The following is a 19,844-nucleotide window of genomic DNA, read 5'->3' as shown; positions in this document are numbered from 1 at the left end:
GATTTAATACGCCGATTACGCGTGTTTTAATAAATCAGTATATTGCATTTTAATTATCCCAAATTGTCCAAAATAGCATTTTTCAAACACCTGTTCCTTTACAAAAATGATCAGTGTTCTTTTTGACATTTGAGCATCAGAAAAAAATTATTTTCAAGTGGTATAGACGAAGTTTTGGTCAAAAACACTTAGTTACAAAGTCGAAAACTTATGGAATAAAAAAACCAACGCAAGCTCAAATATTCCGTAGTTTTCAAAAGCCGGAACAGTAAATACTCACAATAGTAAAAAGAGAACCGCAAACTTTTTTATGCTTCGGAGTTTACAAATCAACCTACTATAATGCATGCGAGGGATCAAATCAGGGTTTTTTAAATTGGAAAATAACCACGGAGAAAAAATTTGGCATTTGCAGCTTTGGAGATGATTAAATTGAACTATTCAAAAGATAGATTTCATGCTTCTTCCCATTTTACATTCGGTGTCTTGTGTGGTGTTCACTACTGATTGCTCGGGTTGCCATTTGGTTTTCTGCAGCAGAAGTAGCTCTGCAACATGTCAGTGAAGCCCTTCCTGAAGATCCTGCTACCCGCCAGGTAGAACGTGAAATTGAAAGATACATTCCAAGTTGCCGGCAGTTCCGCAAGTTGTCTCAGGGCAACGTATAACTGCCCCACTCTGTAATAAGGAAAAGCGTGAACATTTAATCAATCAAACTTAAACGAAGTACTGAAATAAAAGGAGGCAAAAAGGATGTTCTAGGCAATCAACCGATTGGTTATAATCTGGATGTAGTGATTTTGATTTGTTACATAAAAATCTTAGTAATGGGTCGGTATTCAGTCGAAAGTTAAGCCTAAAGTTAAGCCAATTGAAAGGAAGCCGACTTATCACATAGGGTAACCTAAATTCTCCTAAGATGTCTGCTGATCTGGGTCAGCAACTGATTTATTGAAGAGACATATTTGTTCAAACTTTTTCTACGCTCTGACGTATTTCGGCATTTTTTTAAAACTTTTTTCGGCAGCACAGTTTGACTAATAATCATGTTATTATTTTTTTGGAACCGAGCTGTTATTTTCTTTATTGGTGGCGCAAAGGGATTTTCTTCTCCATTTCTGTGGTTCGAAGCTATAAAAATTTGCTCAAACGCATCCAAAGATTAATTGCAGGCCAAAACTAAGCAAAACATTTTTTCTTTTGGGTTAATAAAGACCTCGAAAATTCGAAATGGTTGGCCTCGAACTCGAAAACAAAACGACAAAAAATGCCACTCCCCCCCCCCCCCCCCCCGCTTCCGCTGTTAAAAAACTTAAGCACAAATCATTGTTCTACAAGGTGGACGAATAAAAAACACTCATGCTACCGCGGTTGTCCATCTTCCAGCTGGGGTGCGAGATACAACTGCGTAAAAACGTATGCGCAAGTCACTGTTCTATAAGATAGACGAATAAAAAACTTTAATGCTACCGCGGTTGTCCATGTTCCAGCTGGTGTGCGAGATACAACTGCGTAAAAACGTATGCACAAATCACTGTTCTATACGATAGACGAATAAAAAACACTAATGCTACTGCGGTTGTCCACCATCCAGCTGAGGTGCGAGATACAACTGCGTAAAACTGTATCCGCAAGTCACTGCTCTATAAGATAGACGAACAAAAAACACTAATGCTACCGCGGCTGTCCATCGTCCAGCTGGGGTGCGAGATATAACTGCGTAAAAACGTATGCGCAAGTGACTGTTCTATAAAGTAGACGAATAAAAATCACTAATGCTACCGCGGTTGTCCATCTTCCAGCTGGGGTGCGAGATACAACTGCGTAAAAACGTAAGCGCAAGTCACTGCTCTATAAGATAGACGAACAAAAAACACTAATGCAACCGCAGTTTTCCAACTTCCAGCTGGGGTGCGAGATAAAACTGCGTAAAATTGTATGCGCAAGTCACTGTTCTATTAGATAGAATAAAAAAACACTAATGCTACCGCGGTTGTCCATCTTCCAGCTGGGGTGCGAGATACAACTGCGCAAAAACGTATGCGCAAGTCACTATTCTGTCAGATAGACGAAAAAAAAAACACTAATGCAACCGCGGTTGTCCATCTTCCAGCTGGGGTGCGAGATACAACTGCGTAAAAACGTATGCGCAAGTCACTGTTCTATAAGATAGACGAATAAAAAACTTTAATGCTACCGCGGTTGTCCATGTTCCAGCTGGTGTGCGAGATACAACTGCGTAAAAACGTATGCACAAATCACTGTTCTATACGATAGACGAATAAAAAACACTAATGCTACTGCGGTTGTCCACCATCCAGCTGAGGTGCGAGATACAACTGCGTAAAACTGTATCCGCAAGTCACTGCTCTATAAGATAGACGAACAAAAAACACTAATGCTACCGCGGCTGTCCATCGTCCAGCTGGGGTGCGAGATATAACTGCGTAAAAACGTATGCGCAAGTGACTGTTCTATAAAGTAGACGAATAAAAATCACTAATGCTACCGCGGTTGTCCATCTTCCAGCTGGGGTGCGAGATACAACTGCGTAAAAACGTAAGCGCAAGTCACTGCTCTATAAGATAGACGAACAAAAAACACTAATGCAACCGCAGTTTTCCAACTTCCAGCTGGGGTGCGAGATAAAACTGCGTAAAATTGTATGCGCAAGTCACTGTTCTATTAGATAGAATAAAAAAACACTAATGCTACCGCGGTTGTCCATCTTCCAGCTGGGGTGCGAGATACAACTGCGTAAAAACGTATGCGCAAGTCACTGTTCTATAAGATAGACGAATAAAAAACACTAATGCTACCGCGGTTGTCCATCGTCCAGCTGGGGTGCGAGATATAACTGCGTAAAAACGTATGCGCAAGTGACTGTTCTATAAAGTAGACGAATAAAAATCACTAATGCTACCGCGGTTGTCCATCTTCCAGCTGGGGTGCGAGATACAACTGCGTAAAAACGTAAGCGCAAGTCACTGTTCTATAAGATAGACGAATAAAAAACACTAATGCTACCGCGGTTGTCCATCGTCCAGCTGGGGTGCGAGATATAACTGCGTAAAAACGTATGCGCAAGTGACTGTTCTATAAAGTAGACGAATAAAAATCACTAATGCTACCGCGGTTGTCCATCTTCCAGCTGGAGTGCGAGATACAACTGCGTAAAAACGTATGCTCAAGTCACTGTTCTAGAAGATAGAGGAATAATAAACACTAATGCTACCACGGTTGTCCATCTTTCAGCTGGAGTGCAGGAAACAACTGCGTAAAAACGTATGCGCATGTCCTTGTTCTATAAGATAGACGAATAAAAACCACTAATGCTACCGCGGTTGTCCATCTTCGAGCTGGGGTGCGAGATACAACTGCGTAAAAACGTAAGCGCAAGTCACTGCTCTATAAGATAGACGAACAAAAAACACTAATGCAACCGCGGTTTTCCAACTTCCAGCTGGGGTGCGAGATAAAACTGCGTAAAATTGTAAGCTCAAGTCACTGTTCTAGAAGATAGACGAATAAAAAACACTATTACTACCGCTGTTGTCCATCTTCCAGCTGGTCTGCGAGATACAACTGCGTAAAAACGTATGCAAAAGTCACTGTTCTGTACCATAGACGAATAAAAAACACTTATGCTACCGCGGTTGTCCACCATCCAGCTGGGGTGCGAGACACAACTGCGTAAAAATGTATGCGCAAGTCACTGCTCTATAAGATAGACGAACAAAAAACACTAATGCAACCGCGGTTTTCCAACTTTCAGCTGGGGTGCGAGATAAAACCGCGTAAAAACGTATGCGCAAGTCACTGTTATATTAGATAGACGAAAAAAACACTAATGCTACCGCGGTTGTCCATCTTCCAGCTGGGGTGCGAGATACAACTGCGTCAAAACGTATGCGCAAGTCACAGTTCTATAAGATAGACGATTAAAAAACACTAAGGCTACCGCGGTTGTCCATCTTCCAGCTGGGGTGCGAGATACAACTGCGTAAAAACGTATGCGCAAGTCACTGTTCTATAAAGTAGACGACTAAAAAAACACTATTGCTACCGCTGTTGTCCAAAATCCAGCTGGGGTGCGAGAAACAACTGCGTAAAATTGTATGCGCAAGTCACTGCTCTATAAGATAGACGATTAAAAAACACTAATGCAACCGCGGTGTTCCAACTTCCAGCTGGATTGCGAGATACAACTGCGTAAAAACGTATGCGCAAGTCACTGTTCTATTAGATAGACGAAAAAAACACTAATTCTACCGCGGTTGTTCATCTTCCAGCTGGGATGAGAGATACAACTGCGTCAAAACGTATGCGCAAGTCACTGTTCTATCAGATAGACGATTAAAAAACACTAAGGCTACCGCGGTTGTCCATCTTCCAGCTAGGGTGCGAGATACAACTGCGTAAAAACGTATGCGCAAGTTACTGTTCTATAAAGTAGACGAATAAAAATCACTAATGCTACCGCGGCTGTCCATCTTCGAGCTGGGGTGAGAGATACAACAGCGTGAAAACGTATGCTCAAGTCACTGTTCTATAAGATAGACGAATAAAAAAACACTAATACTACCGCGGTTGTCCATCTTCCAGCTGGGGAATGAGATACAACTGCGTAAAAACGTATGCGCAAGTCACTGTTCTATAAGATAGACGAATAAAAAACACTAATGCTACCGCTGTTGTTCATCTTCCAGCTGGGGTGCGAGATACAACTGCGTAGAAACGTATGCGCAAGTCACTGTTCTATAAAATGGAGGAATAATAAACACTAATGCTACCGCGGTTGTCCATCTTTCAGCTGGAGCGCGGGAAACTACTGCGTAAAAACGTATGCGCAAGTCACTGTTCTATAAGATAGACGATCAAAAAACACTATTGCTACCGCGGTTGTCCATCTTCCAGCTGGGGTGCGAGGTAAAACTAGGTAAAAACGTATGCGCAAGTCACTGTTCTATAAAATAGACGAATAAAAAACACTAATGCTACCGCGGTTCTCCATCTTCCAGCTGGGATCCGAGATACAACTGCGTAAAAACGTATGCGCAAGTCACTGTTCTATAAAATAGACAAATAAAAAAAAATAATGCTACCGCGGTTGTCCATCTTCCAGCGGGGGTGCGAGATACAAATGCATAAAACTGTGTGCGCAAGTCACTGCTCTATAAGATAGACGAACAAAAAACACTAATGCAACCGCGGTTTTCCATCTTCCAGCTGGGGTGCGAGATACAACTGCGTAAAAACGTATGCAAAGTCACTGTTCTATAATATAGACGATTAAAAAAACTAATGCTACCGCGGTTGTCCATCTTCCAGCGGGGGTGCGAGATACAAATGCATAAAAACGTATGCACAAGTCACTGTTCTAAACAATAGACGATTAAAAAACACTAATGCTACCGCGGTTGTCCACCATCCAGCTGGGGTGCGAGATATAACTGCGTAAAATTGTGTGCGCAAGTCACTGCTCTATAAGATAGACGAATAAAAAACACTAATGCTACCGCGGTTGTCCATCTTCCAGCTGGGGTGCGAGATACAACTGCGTAAAAACGTTTGCGCAAGTCACTGTTTTGTAATATAGATGAATTAAAAACACTAATGCTACCGCGGTTGTCCATCTTCCAGCTGGGGTGCGAGATACAACTGCGTAAAAACGTATGCGCAAGTCACTGTTCTATAAGATAGACGAATAAAAAACACTAATGCTACCGCGGTTGTCCATCTTCCAGCTGGGGTGCGAGATACAACTGCGTAGAAACGTATGCGCAAGTCACTGTTCTATAAGATAGAGGAATATTAAAACCTAATGCTACCGCGGTTGTCCATCTTTCAGCTGGAGTGCGAGATACAACTGCGTAAAAACGTTTGCGCAAGTCCTTGTTTTATAAGATAGACAAATAAAAAACACTAATGCTACCGCGGTTGTCCATCTTCCAGCTGGGGTGCGGGATACAACTGCGTAAAAACGTATGCGCAAGTCACTGTTCTATAAGATAGACGATCAAAAAACACTATTGCTACCGCGGTTGTCCATCTTTCAGCTGGGGTGCGAGGTAAAACTAGGTAAAACGTATGCGCAAGTCACTGTTCTATAAGATAGACGAATAAAAAACACTAATGCTACCGCAATTCTCCGTCTTCCAGCTGGGATCCGAGATAAAACTGCGTAAAAACGTACGCGCAAGTCACTGTTCTAAAAGATAAGCGAATAAAAAACACTAACGCTACCGCGGTTGTCCATCTTGCAGCTGGCGTGCGAGATACAACTGCGTAAAAACGTATGCGCAAGTCACTGTTTTATAAGATAGACGAATAAAAAACACTAATGATACCGCGGTTGTCCATCTTCCTGCTGGGGTGCGAGATAAAACTGCTTAAAATCGTATGCGCAAGTCACTGTTCTATAAGATAGTTGAATGAATAAAAATACACTAATGCTACCGCGGTTTTCCATCTTCCAGCTGGGATGCGAGATACAACTGCGTAAAAACGTATGCGCAAGTCACTGTTCTATAAGATAGACGAATGAAAAACACTAATGCTACCGCGGTTGTCCATCTTCCAGCTGGGGTGCGAGATACAACTGCGTAAAAACGTATGCGCAAGTCACTGTTCTATAAGATAGACGAATAAAAAACACTATTGCTACCGCGGTTGTCCATCTTCCAGCTGGGGTGCGAGATACAACTGCGTAAAAACGTTTGCGCAAGTCACTGTTCTATAAGATAGACGAATAAAAAACACTAATGCTACCGCGGTTGTCCATCTTCCAGCTGGGGTGCGAGATACAACTGCGTAGAAACGTATGCGCAAGTCACTGTTCTATAAGATAGAGGAATATTAAAACCTAATGCTACCGCGGTTGTCCATCTTTCAGCTGGAGTGCGAGATACAACTGCGTAAAAACGTTTGCGCAAGTCCTTGTTTTATAAGATAGACAAATAAAAAACACTAATGCTACCGCGGTTGTCCATCTTCCAGCTGGGGTGCGGGATACAACTGCGTAAAAACGTATGCGCAAGTCACTGTTCTATAAGATAGACGATCAAAAAACACTATTGCTACCGCGGTTGTCCATCTTTCAGCTGGGGTGCGAGGTAAAACTAGGTAAAACGTATGCGCAAGTCACTGTTCCATAAGATAGACGAATAAAAAACACTAATGCTACCGCAATTCTCCGTCTTCCAGCTGGGATCCGAGATAAAACTGCGTAAAAACGTACGCGCAAGTCACTGTTCTAAAAGATAAGCGAATAAAAAACACTAACGCTACCGCGGTTGTCCATCTTGCAGCTGGCGTGCGAGATACAACTGCGTAAAAACGTATGCGCAAGTCACTGTTCTATAAGATAGACGAATAAAAAACACTAATGATACCGCGGTTGTCCATCTTCCTGCTGGGGTCCGAGATAAAACTGCGTAAAATCGTATGCGCAAGTCACTGTTCTATAAGATAGTTGAATGAATAAAAATACACTAATGCTACCGCGGTTTTCCATCTTCCAGCTGAGATCCAAGATACAATTGCGTAAAAACGTATGCGCAAGTCACTGTCTATAAGATAGACAAATAAAAAAAACTAATGCTACCGCGGTTGTCCATCGTGCAGCTGGGGTGCGAGATACAACTGCATAAAAACGTATGCGCAAGTCACTGTTCAATAAAATAGAGGAATAAAGAACACGAATGCTACCGCGGTTGTCCATTTTCCAGCTGGGGTGCGAGATACAACTGCGTAAAAACATATGCGCAAGTCAATGTTAAATGAGATAGACGAATAAAAAACACTAATGCTACGGCGGTTGTCCATCTTCTAGCTGAAGTGCGAGATACAACTGCGTAAAAACGTATGCGCAAGTCACTTTTCTATAAGACAGACGAATAAAAAACGCTACTGCTACCGCGGTTGTCCATCCTCCAGCGGGGGTGCGAGATAAAACTGCATAAAAGTGTATGCGCAAGTCACTGTTCTATAAGATAGACGAACAAAAAACAATAATGCTACCGCGGTTGTCCATCTTCCAGCTGGGGTGCGAGATAGAACTGCGTTAAAACGTAGGCGCAAGTCACTGTTCTATAAGATAGACGAATAAAAACACTATTGCTAGCGCGTTTGTACATCTTCCAGCTGTCGTGCGAGATACAACTGCGTAAAAACGTATGCGCAAGTCACTGTTCTATAAGATACACGAATTAGAAACACTAATGCTACCGCAGTTGTCCATCTTCCAGCTGGAGTGCGAGATACAACTGCGTAAAAACATATGCGCAAGTCAATGTTAAATGAGATAGACGAATAAAAAACACTAATGCTACGGCGGTTGTCCATCTTCTAGCTGAAGTGCGAGATACAACTGCGTAAAAACGTATGCGCAAGTCACTTTTCTATAAGACAGACGAATAAAAAACGCTACTGCTACCGCGGTTGTCCATCCTCCAGCGGGGGTGCGAGATAAAACTGCATAAAAGTGTATGCGCAAGTCACTGTTCTATAAGATAGACGAACAAAAAACAATAATGCTACCGCGGTTGTCCATCTTCCAGCTGGGGTGCGAGATAGAACTGCGTTAAAACGTAGGCGCAAGTCACTGTTCTATAAGATAGACGAATAAAAACACTATTGCTAGCGCGTTTGTACATCTTCCAGCTGTCGTGCGAGATACAACTGCGTAAAAACGTATGCGCAAGTCACTGTTCTATAAGATACACGAATTAGAAACACTAATGCTACCGCAGTTGTCCATCTTCCAGCTGGAGTGCGAGATACAACTGCGTAAAAACTTATGTGCAAGTCACTGTTCTACAAGATAGACGAATAAAAAACATTATTGCTACCGCGGTTTTCCATCTCCCAGCTGGGGTGCGAGATACAACTGCATAAAAACGTATGCGCAAGTCACTGTTCTATAAGATAGAAGAATAAAAAACACTAATGCTACAGCGGTTGTCCATCTTCTAGCTGGGGTGCAAGATAAAACTGCGTAAAAACGTATGTGGAAGTCACTGTTCTATGAGATAGACGAATAAAAAACACTAATGCTACCCCGGTTGTTCATCTTCCAGCTGGAGTGCGAGATACAACTGCGTAAAAACGTAGGCGCAAGTCACTGTTCTATAAGATAGACGAATAAAAACACTATTGCTAGCGCGTTTGTACATCTTCCAGCTGTCGTGCGAGATACAACTGCGTAAAAACGTATGCGCAAGTCACTGTTCTATAAGATACACGAATTAGAAACACTAATGCTACCGCAGTTGTCCATCTTCCAGCTGGAGTGCGAGATACAACTGCGTAAAAACTTATGTGCAAGTCACTGTTCTACAAGATAGACGAATAAAAAACACTATTGCTACCGCGGTTGTCCATCTTCCAGCTGGGGTGCGAGATAAAACTGCATAAAAACGTATGCGCAAGTCACTGTTCTATAAGATAGAAGAATAAAAAACACTAATGCTACCGCGGTTGTCCATCTTCTAGCTGGGGTGCAAGATAAAACTGCGTAAAAACGTATGCGGAAGTCACTGTTCTATGAGATAGACGAATAAAAAACACTAATGCTACCCCGGTTGTTCATCTTCCAGCTGGAGTGCGAGATACAACTGCGTAAAAACGTATGTGCAAGTCACTGTTCTATAAGATAGACGAATAAAAAACACTTTTGCTACCGCGGTTGTCCATCTTCCAGCTGGGGTGCGAGATACAACTGAATAAAAACGTATGCGCAAGTCACTGTTCTATAAGATAGACGAATAAAAAACACTATTGCTACCGCGGTTGTCCATCTTCCAGCTGGGGTGCGGGATACAATTGCGTAAAAACGTATGCGCAAGTCACTGTTCTGTGAGATAGACGAATTAAAAACACTAATGCTACCGCGGTTGTCCATCTTCCAGCTGGGGTGCGAGATAAAACTGCGTAAAAACGTATGCGCAAGTCACTGTTCTATAAGATAGACGAATAAAAAACACTATTGCTACCGCGGTTGTCCATCTTCCAGCTGGGGTGCGAGATAAAACTGCATAAAAACGTATGTGCAGCGTGTCACTGTTCTATAAGATAGAAGAATAAAAAACACTAATGCTACCGCGGTTAACTATCTTCCAGCTGGGGTGCGAGATACAACTGCGTAAAAACGTATGCGGAATCACTGTTCTATGAGATAGACGAATAAAAAACACTAATGTTACCCCGGTTGTTCATCTTCCAGCTGTGGAGCGAGATAAAACTGCGTAAAAACGTATGCGGAAGTCACTGTTCTATGAGATAGACGAATAAAAAACACTAATGCTACCGCGGTTGTCCATCTTCCAGCTGGGGTGCGAGCGTACAAAGGTATGCGCAAGTCACTGTTCTATAAGATAGACGAATAAAAAACACTACTGTTACCGCGGTTGTCCATCTTCCAGCTGGGCTGCGAGATAAAACTGCGTAAAAACGTATGCGGAAGTCACTGTTCTATGAGATAGACGAATAAAAAACACTATTGCTACCGCGGTTGTCCATCTTCCAGCTGGGGTGCGAGATACAACTGCATAAGAACGTATGTGCAAGTCACTGTTCTATAAGATAGAAGAAAAAAAACACTAATGCTACCGCGGTTGTCCATCTTCCAGCTGGGGTGCGAGATACAACTGCGTAAAAACGTATGCGGAAGTCACTGTTTTTTAAGATAGAAGAATGAAAAACACTAATGCTACCGCGGTTGTCCATCTTCCAGCTGGGGTGCGAGATACAACTGCGTAAAAACGTATGCGGAAGTCACTGTTCTATAAGATTGAAGAATAAAAAACACTAATGCTACCGCGGTTGTTCATCTTCCAGCTGGGGTGCGAGACAAAACTGCGTAAAAACGTTTGCGCAAGTCACTGTTCTATAACATAGACGAATAAAAAACTAATGCTTCCGCGGTTGTCCATCTTACAGCTGGGGTGCGAGATACAACTGTGTAAAAATGTATGCGGAAGTCACTGTTCTATGAGATAGACGAATAAAAAAACACTATTGCTACCGCGGTTGTCCATCTTCCAGCTGGGGTGCGAGATACAACTGCATAAGAACGTATGTGCAAGTCACTGTTCTATAAGATAGAAGAATAAAAAACACTAAAGCTACCGCGGTTGTCCATCTTCCAGCTGGGGTGTGAGATACAACTGCGTAAAAACGTATGCGCAAGTCACTTTTCTATAAAATAGACGAATAAAAAACACTAATGCTACCGCGGTTGTCCATCTTCCAGCTGGGGTGCGAGATACAACTGCGTAAAAACGTATGCGCAAGTCAGTGTCCTATGAGATAGACAATTAAAAAACACTAATGCTACGGCGGTTGTCCATCTTCCAGCTGGGGTGCGAGATACAACTGCGTAAAAACGTATGCGGAAGTCACTGTTCTATGAGAGAGACGAATAAAAAACACTATTGCTACCGCGGTTGTCCATCTTCCAGCTGGGGTGCGAGATACAACTGCATAAGAACGTATTGAGTTAGGACCGAGTTGGTTAACTCATAGAGTAATTTCGGATAGGGTACACCGTCTGCTCGTCACGCTATCTTATTTTCGGCCGGATAGATTCGTGCAACTTCTTAGTCTAATACCGATCCTAATCTTACTCTTATACTATCTAGTCTCAGGTTGTTTAACTAGTCTCTGCTAGGCTCAATAGATCTAGGGTATACTGGTTTATTGCGGCTGCTGAAGTGCTCGGGAGAGTCCAACTAATTTCTAAGTTAAATTCAAATCTCTCTGGTGCTGAAATTACAAGTAACTTCAGCACTTACAAATAAGTGGGTTGTTAGTTAGATGGATCATGATTGGTTAATATTAAATACTTTACATTGGTAAAATATCTAAATTATCCAATCATAAAATGTAGTTTAGATCAGGTTCCACCCATCCGGGTTTTACAGAGTTTTTTAGAATAGTTCTTCTGCAATTCGAAGGATGGATGATGGAAGTTGGTGTTTGGCGAACATCTTATTTCTTCTGTTTCCTTTTTGTTAAAGAAGTTCCAGGAAGCTGGAGTTAGAGACATAAGACGTTGTGTCTTCTAGGGACAACGACTAAGTCTTCGCAACAAACTCAAATCTGATTTCAGAATGGTTGGCTATGTCAGGTTTTTCTGTTCTGCGTGGAGAACTTCTTTGTGTCTGATCTAGTTTGGGAATGGCGTGGAGATTGTGCGTGGAGGGGATGCCTGGTTACTCGGATCTGTACGTATACTTGAACATCGAGGTGGTCATTGGTCTAGTTCAATGAAGTCCTTTTCTGCGAAGTCAAGTCGTACTCTAAATCCTTTGAGTTGTGATTGTGAGTGGCATATCGATTGTGGTTGGTCATTCTCTCTCGAGTGTAGTGGGGTCGTTTTGTCTTTAGATGTTCGTCCTTGGTGTTGTATTCTGATCTATGTATTGCATAATGTAATTTACATTTTATAAAACATTTATTAGTTTAATATTTTTTAATTATGATTTTAGTTAGTTGTTTTCACAAAAGCTTTTTGTTTTAGTTCGGTTATTTTGAAGAGTTACTCACACTTGAGTAGCTCTTATTAAAAATAGAGGTGTGGTCACAAAGCGTGGATGTAGCGCGGTGGGTTAGGCCGGCTATAGAGCATGCTCAGGACGTCCTTCCTAGTGGGTTAGGCCAGGAATGGGAGTATGATTTCATGCGGTTTTTGTGAGGGGTCCTGTTATGTGACAACGTTTTATGTTGGGTTTATTGTGGTTTTTCTTATGTCTTGTTGGTTATGTCCTTTTTCCAAAAAGCAAATTGTTCGTGGTATGGGTTTGTCTTTCGACTTTTTTGTGTTTTATTATTTCTTTCTTAGACTTTATAATAGTCTTCAAAAGAATAAATTATCCAGTTTTAAACTGGGTTAATCCGGTTTGGGTACCGTTGGTTTCCTTTTCTTAGTCATGCTGTTATTTTATGATTTGTGGTATTTAGTAAGCTGCGTTGGTTAGTTTTGTTTAATATATGATTCCTTTCCAACCGGGTTAAAGGAAAGTTTGAAACATGTTATTATATGTTAGAGTTGTTGAGTGTGAAAACTTGAAACTGAAATTCATTATTTTAAACAATTCTTCGTGGGCGAGCTGTGCGAGTGTGGATAGAATTTCTGTGCGAATGAATGAAAATATCAAAAGGTTAGTACTGCAATTGCATTTTATTAATTTACTGCATAGAATTTGGAAATTTACTGCTAGTTATGGGGGAATTTTAAGTTACAAATTTTCATTATAATTAGATTTACTGCTTGTGGGGAAAATTTTAGAAATGAATTTACTGCCTTGGTATTAAATTTATAAATTTATAAGTGTAAGAGATTAATAGAATTGTTGAAGTCTGTTTGATGAAATTTGCGATCTTTATTTGTTTTTTGTGGTTTTTGTAGGTGATCGTCGGATGAAGGCTAAAAATCTAAGGAAAACATGGATAAAGTATGGTGAGTTTTTTAATATTTCAATTAGTTAGTTATATTCATTTAATTCATACTTACCTGTTAGTCGTCGGGGAAAAAACCGTGGGGGAAGATGTCGTGAATTAGTTCTGAAGTTGTTAGTAGTTTAGCTAAGATGCGGATGATATTTTTAGTCTGAAGCAGTGGCCAAAGCAATTGAAGTGCCTTAATAGTGGTTAGTTCTTCAGTGCCAACTGCAAACTCATAAGGTGTGTTTTGGATTAGATTATATAATTTGTGATTGAATTTAGTGTTGTGGATGAATTCTAAAATTGGGATTTCTATAGGTTGTACAAACTCGTGCGGGATAAGGAAGGGTCGGGATTCTTCGGCGTTGAAGGTCTTGGTGATGGGACAGAAGATGTACATTTGGGTTATGGGGTCATAATTACGAAGAATACCATGGAGGTTAGTGTCTTTAATACAATATGTGAAATTTAGGAAAAATGGTGAAGTGTATTTGGAATTAATGAATTGAAAACGATGGTGTGGTTGTCTAGAGGGTGTGTGTAGGTCAAAGTGATTTTGGATGAAGCGATAATAACTATATGTGTGGGTTTGTTTAGTGCGCAACATAATATCGTGTGAGCAGTGTAAATCTCTTTCGTGTGGTGCAAGGAAATGAAAGGTTAGTGAAAATATTTGGAAGCGTTCTTTAAAACTTTCGTATGCTTGTGTGTCTGTTAGTGCTTCTGAAATAATGTGATCAAACTTTCGGTCGAAGATGTTTAGTGTAAATATATATGGTGTCTTGATGAAAAATTTCTCGGTAATTTGTGGATTAGCGAAGCGATCGTCGTCTAAGAATTGATCTTGGTTAGCTCTGATGATGTTGTGATCATAGTATTCGAGTGTATATTCGTTAGCTCTAGGTGCAGTGTGTGTTTTTAGTGATTTTTTATATCCAACGTAAGTAAATTGTCTAGCGGTTAGTGGTGTAGTGAGTCGATATAGCATGTCCGTATTTCGCTCTATATCGATGTGAGTGTTAGATAAAGGTAAGCAAAGAGGGTTAGTAAAATGATAATATGAGGTCCAAGAGAGAGTGGGCATTAAAACGTATTCATCTACAAAGTTGCGTGTTTCGTTAGTGTCGTGGGGGGTGTTTAAGGTGTATTGTGGGAATGAGGGTAAGGTGATGGCTAAAAATTTTTTTGTGTTAGTATGCTTGGGGTGGTTGATGTATTCACGGGCTGTTCCTGGTTTTGCTGGGAAAGGATGGTTGGGGAACTTTCTTTTAAAAGTGCGGTAAGCTCTATTAGTGTTGAGTGAAGATTCAGTTGATGTGGATGATGGTGCTAATGATTCAGTATAATTTGAAGAGGGTGTAGGGGTAGGGGGGTTGGATGAATTTATTGTGGAGGAGATTTGGTTTATGGTTGGGGTATTAAGGTGGTAGGGTTGTTGTTGAAGGGTAATAAAATTATCTAGCTCTGGGGAGATTCGGGGGGTGTCTGGAGAATGAGATGATTGGTCAGAATGGTATGAGGAATAGGTTGGGGTAACTTGGGAAGCATAAGAGGGTGTGGGAGTGATTGGGTCAGGGTTATTGGATAATATGGGTTGAAAAGGGGGTTGAGAAAAATTAGAAGAGTTATGAAAATTATTGGATGGGGATGGTTCTGAGTCGGCAAATTCATCGGGGGTTTCAATATTCGGGTTATTGAGTTGTGAGATGGAATATAAAACTGAGATGTGTGAATTAGTGTCGGAATTCATGCCTGATGTTACATTACTAGGTGAAAAATCGGGTGGCGGAAAAGCAAAAAGTGGTATTATTGGGATTGGAGAGGTAAGATTGGTTGGGTGGGAATTTGATCGGTGTAGTGATCCAAGTTGGCGGCTCATCGTGGGCTAAAAAAATGATTATTTTGAGACTGAAAAGCGGTGGTATGGGGTTGTTCAATAATTTGTTCATAAGTATTATCATCTTGTGACTGGTGTGTCATTATATGTTGGATGGGACTTTGTGATGTGGTGAGTCGAAAATTTGGATTATGTGTGATGGCTAAATTTCGAAAATTTCGTGGGACTAGGGATAGTGGATGGTTATTTGGTAGGGCTGGTAATTGTGGTGCCGTTGGCGTTATGTCTACATTGTTATGTTCTTCGTCGTATGTATTTTGTCGTGTTGCTATTTTTGTGTTATATTCTTTTATTTGTGCGTCTAAAAGAATTTTGTTTATAGATGTAGAAAAGATTCCAAAAAATCCTGCAAAGAGTATGCGTGCTACGCTTGCTTGTCTGTTTACTTGTGTGTGTATAGCACATGTGTTGTAGATTCCTTTTAAAAGTGAGAAAAGAAATCCAATAAAGTTAAACATTGCGTATAAAATAGTCAATTTTTCTAAGATGTAGTAGGGCCATCCTAGAAAATCGAGGATCTCATTTTTGAGTGTAACAAAGCTAAAAATGTTAATTGGTGATATATCTTGGGGACGGTATTTTTCACCGTTTAGATATATATAATCTTTAATGTCTTTAAAATATCCGCTATAGTCTTGCGTGTAGATATCGGCAAATCCTGCGGTTTCTGCAAGTTTGCGTAAATTTTGGTCTATTGATTGTCTTTGTATAGTGTCCATTTGTGTTAATAATTCTTGGAATTGTTGTGTTCTAATGTGATGTTGAATATCTGATTTTGAATAGATTCCTATTGATTGTAAGTCTATATTTGGGTTTCGAGCAATAGCGCGAATGCTTTCTGGTGAAAATTTTTTGAGTGATTGCATTAATGTGGGATATGGAGTGAGAAGATAATATTTATTTTCATCAGGGTTTAGTTGTACTACATTGTGGCTGTTTTCTGATCCACATGGGACTGCGGTATCCCAGAAATAGGTTCTTCGTGAAAGTGTATCCACGAAATGTACTTTATTCTTATAAAAGATAGGGATTCTTTTATAACATCTTTTATCTTCAAAAACGTATAGTGGTGATACTTTTTTAGTACAAGTATAAAACCATAAGATGTTTCCTTCATAGTCTAAAAAATTTGATCTATTTCCAGATAATAAGTATCCTGCATAGGGTATTTTTAATACTGCTAGTGCAAGTGATTGTAATATTTGTGTTCGTTCTAATTCGCATAGTTGGTGTAGTGTTTCTAATTCGGAGAGTGACATTTCTTGAAAAATTCGGCTAATTGTATAATCTAGTTTCATATCTAAATGAATATCATAGTGGATATTACCGAAATATGTAGTATTCATTAGTGATAATTCTTGTAAGCGTGTGCTTCTGGTGTCATGGGGTTTTAGATGTCCACCAGGTTGTCCGTTGCTTTTTTCAAAATTAACTGGTATATAGGATGTTCCTTCGTTTGGAGGATGACCTGTGGCATATGGGTCGATTTTTACTTTTCCAGTGGTCATGTCGAATCCTTTTTCGTATTCAACTAATATTTCAGAGTATTGTGTTCTGTGAAGTGGATTCCTGTATTTACATGCAAGTTCTGTTTCTTGATATATTTGAAAACGTGTCAATTTATTTTCTATATTGTCTATGTTTCTAAAATTAGAACTTAGTTTTCGTGATGGATGGACTTGTTCATATGGAATTGATTGTATAAAATATTTTTCGTGAAATTTTATCATACGAGCGTGTATTTTTGCTACTTGAAATGTTGTACATGTATCTTCGGGGAACCAAACAATTGTTGCTTGTGTTCTCGTTGTAGGGTCGCAATAACCTTGATCATTTTTACAAGGTAATCGGATTCCTTGATAGATCATTGTATTATCTGATAAATCTCGTGTTAGTTGTATTTTTTCGAGTTGTATTTTCCAATCAAAAAACATTATTTCTTGGTATCCTTTATTTTTTGTGTCTGCTTTGCAGTTTGATGGGTCATTTATACCAATGTGTGGTATCCAATGTTTATCGTGTAGGTCATAGGTTAATCGTCCGTGTGCGCCGTTATACGGGTATTTTTCGTCTAGTTTTATATGTCCTTGGTGTCTTTCAAGTTGTGATTGATGTACAGAGTCTGAAAAAACTTGAAAATTAACTAATTTTCTTTGGGAGTTTTTATTTTGTGTGATGTTTAGTCTAAGTAATTCATTTTTACAATCGTCGGGATTGAGATGTAAAAGACGTTCTATATTACTTTGATAGAATGATTCATGGTCAAGTCGGTTTTTGTTTCCGTTCGAGACTTGTGAACAATGTACTTTCTTTTCGGAAAATGTTGCTGTGAATTTATAACCTGTAACTGTTGTTGCTCGGGCTTTTGAATAGAGTGTTGCTATTACATCTGTGGTTTCTATAGCTTGTGGTTCTGTTTCACATTGTGATACTTGATTTATTGCATATTTATGTAGTGTTTTTTGTTCATTTTCTTCACAATCGTAATGTGTTACTAATAAATCTTGTGGTCCTGTACGAGGGGAAGGGTTTATGTTTTGATTTGAGATTACTAGAAAAAGGAGTTGGAGAAAAATTAATAATTTTAGAATATACATGTGTATGATAATCCTGAGTATGGATTATAAAATGTAATGTAGCCAATTGTGTTTTTGGTATATCTGTCGTATTTGTATATTACTTCAGTAGTTATAAACGGTGGTGGTAGTGATTGAGCTGTTATGTTAGGTGGATTTAATGGTTAGGGATGTTGGGTAATATTATTTAACTTAACTGTGATTTCAAACTTTAATTGTAAACTGTTTTGTTGGAGTATTTGAATATTGTGATCACGGATATCGTTGTGAATATCTTGGCGATATTGTAATCTATTAAGTGCCCAGTTATGAAGGCGGTTACTTTCTTGATGTTGTCCAAATAATGGTGGAGGTGCTGTAAATGTATTCCAATCTAGTCTTAAAGGAATATTTATTGATGATTGTTCTCGATATCTGGCGTCGAGATTATTTGGAAAATTTAAGTTAAAAGGTGGTGGTGAAATCTGGCTTATTGATGGTGTTGATGGTAGTGATAATGTTTCTGGTAGTGATGAGGATGTTGTTGTATCCGTAGAAATATCTATTGGATTATTGACTAAATTTAATTCACCTTGTGTAAATGAATGTGTTGTCCAATATGGTAGTCGTGATGCCTGGTTTGGGGGGTTAAAGGGATTTTCACGTATTTGTTCAGATGTTGGTGTTGAACCTAAGTAATCTGATGGTAGGCTTGAGGTGCTACGTTGTGAAAGAATCGTAGGGGTTTCTGGTAATGTATCAATGGTGTTTTCTGGAGTGTTTTGTGATGGGGATTGAGGTATATCAAAATGAACTCGGGGAGTTTGAAAATTTCTGTTTCGTCGAGGATGTATAATTTGTCTATTTATTTCGACTGTATTTTGGTTTTGACTAGGATTTCTTATTCTACTTAGTTCTTGTGTTAGTGTTGGGTATAGGTTATATGTTGGTTCGCTTAGAGGTGCTTGTCGTTGAACTGGTTCTAGTGGTTCTGATAAACGAGCATGTCGTTCTTCAAAAGTGCATGGATTGTCTTGAAAAGAAATTCGTGTAGATGTTTGAGGATTTTGAGTAGTTGAAGGTGGTGTTTGGTTATCTTGGGATGATGTCGGTGAAGACTGATTCTGTGACTGTTGGGTAGCAATTTTTGATGGATTTTTGAATTGTTACTTTAGTGGGAAGGTTTATGTTTATTATAGTATTCTTCCAAAAAAAGAATTAGGAGGATTGTTGCTAGGGCAAATGTGAAGATTGCTTTCTTTATACATTTACATATTGTCAAAATGAGGGATGATAAAAATGTTATGAAAATTACAAACAATAAAAAAATATCGGTTCTACTGAAAATTGTTCGTATCATTTAGACAAGTTATATGACTCGTACCTGTGGATGTAATCAAGGGTTTTGGAAAGTTGGAGGAATAGTTCGAGTATAGTGTAGAAAATTAAAAAAATGTTACAAAAAATGATTAGGATTATTAGAAAAGATTCAAGTATATCAAAAAGAAATATTATAAAGGTTTCAAGTATTGTAAAAAAATGTTTAAGATTTATGAGTATTTGAGTAACTGATTGAGAGAAGAGCATTTAAGAAATGATCTCTTGGTCGAATATTTTTTGCTGTTTGAGGCGATTTTCTAGTGTGGTCGGATTATTTATTAGTTTTTTGACAAGTGGGTTGAGTTTTGTAAAAAATTGTTGGGGGCAATTTTCATGGTGACTGGGAGGTCGTCTTTTTCTTTATTTTTGTTTGTCAAATGATCCGGGGTATGGTGAGATTTTTATACTTTAGGCTAATTAAAATGTTCATTTTGTTACTTTAGGCTAAGTTAACAAATTTGCTTTGGGGGTATTCGTGGTCTGAGTTGGGGAAATATTGTTGATCTTTGGGTTATTAGATAAGGGAGGGGTACGGTATTATGGTGATATTTATTTTAGTTGTCAAG

At 39.5% G+C, this 19,844-nt stretch overlaps 1 protein-coding gene across 1 annotated transcript in view; it reads right to left on the bottom strand.

The window, feature by feature from the left end:
• Positions 1-500: 500 nt before the first annotated feature.
• LOC134840820 (uncharacterized) overlaps positions 501-19,844 on the bottom strand; it is a 58,663-nt gene continuing 39,319 nt past the window's right edge. The window contains exon 6 of the mRNA XM_063856822.1: positions 501-678. Coding sequence (XP_063712892.1) covers positions 501-678 — 178 coding nt within the window. The remainder of the gene's footprint in view (positions 679-19,844) is intronic.

The sequence above is a fragment of the Symsagittifera roscoffensis genome, chromosome 1 (genome assembly GCF_963678635.1).
Source record: "Symsagittifera roscoffensis chromosome 1, txSymRosc1.1, whole genome shotgun sequence".
NCBI lineage: Eukaryota > Metazoa > Xenacoelomorpha > Acoela > Convolutidae > Symsagittifera > Symsagittifera roscoffensis.
Note: the sequence above shows the minus strand (reverse complement) of the source record. Positions and strands in the feature narration are given on the sequence as shown.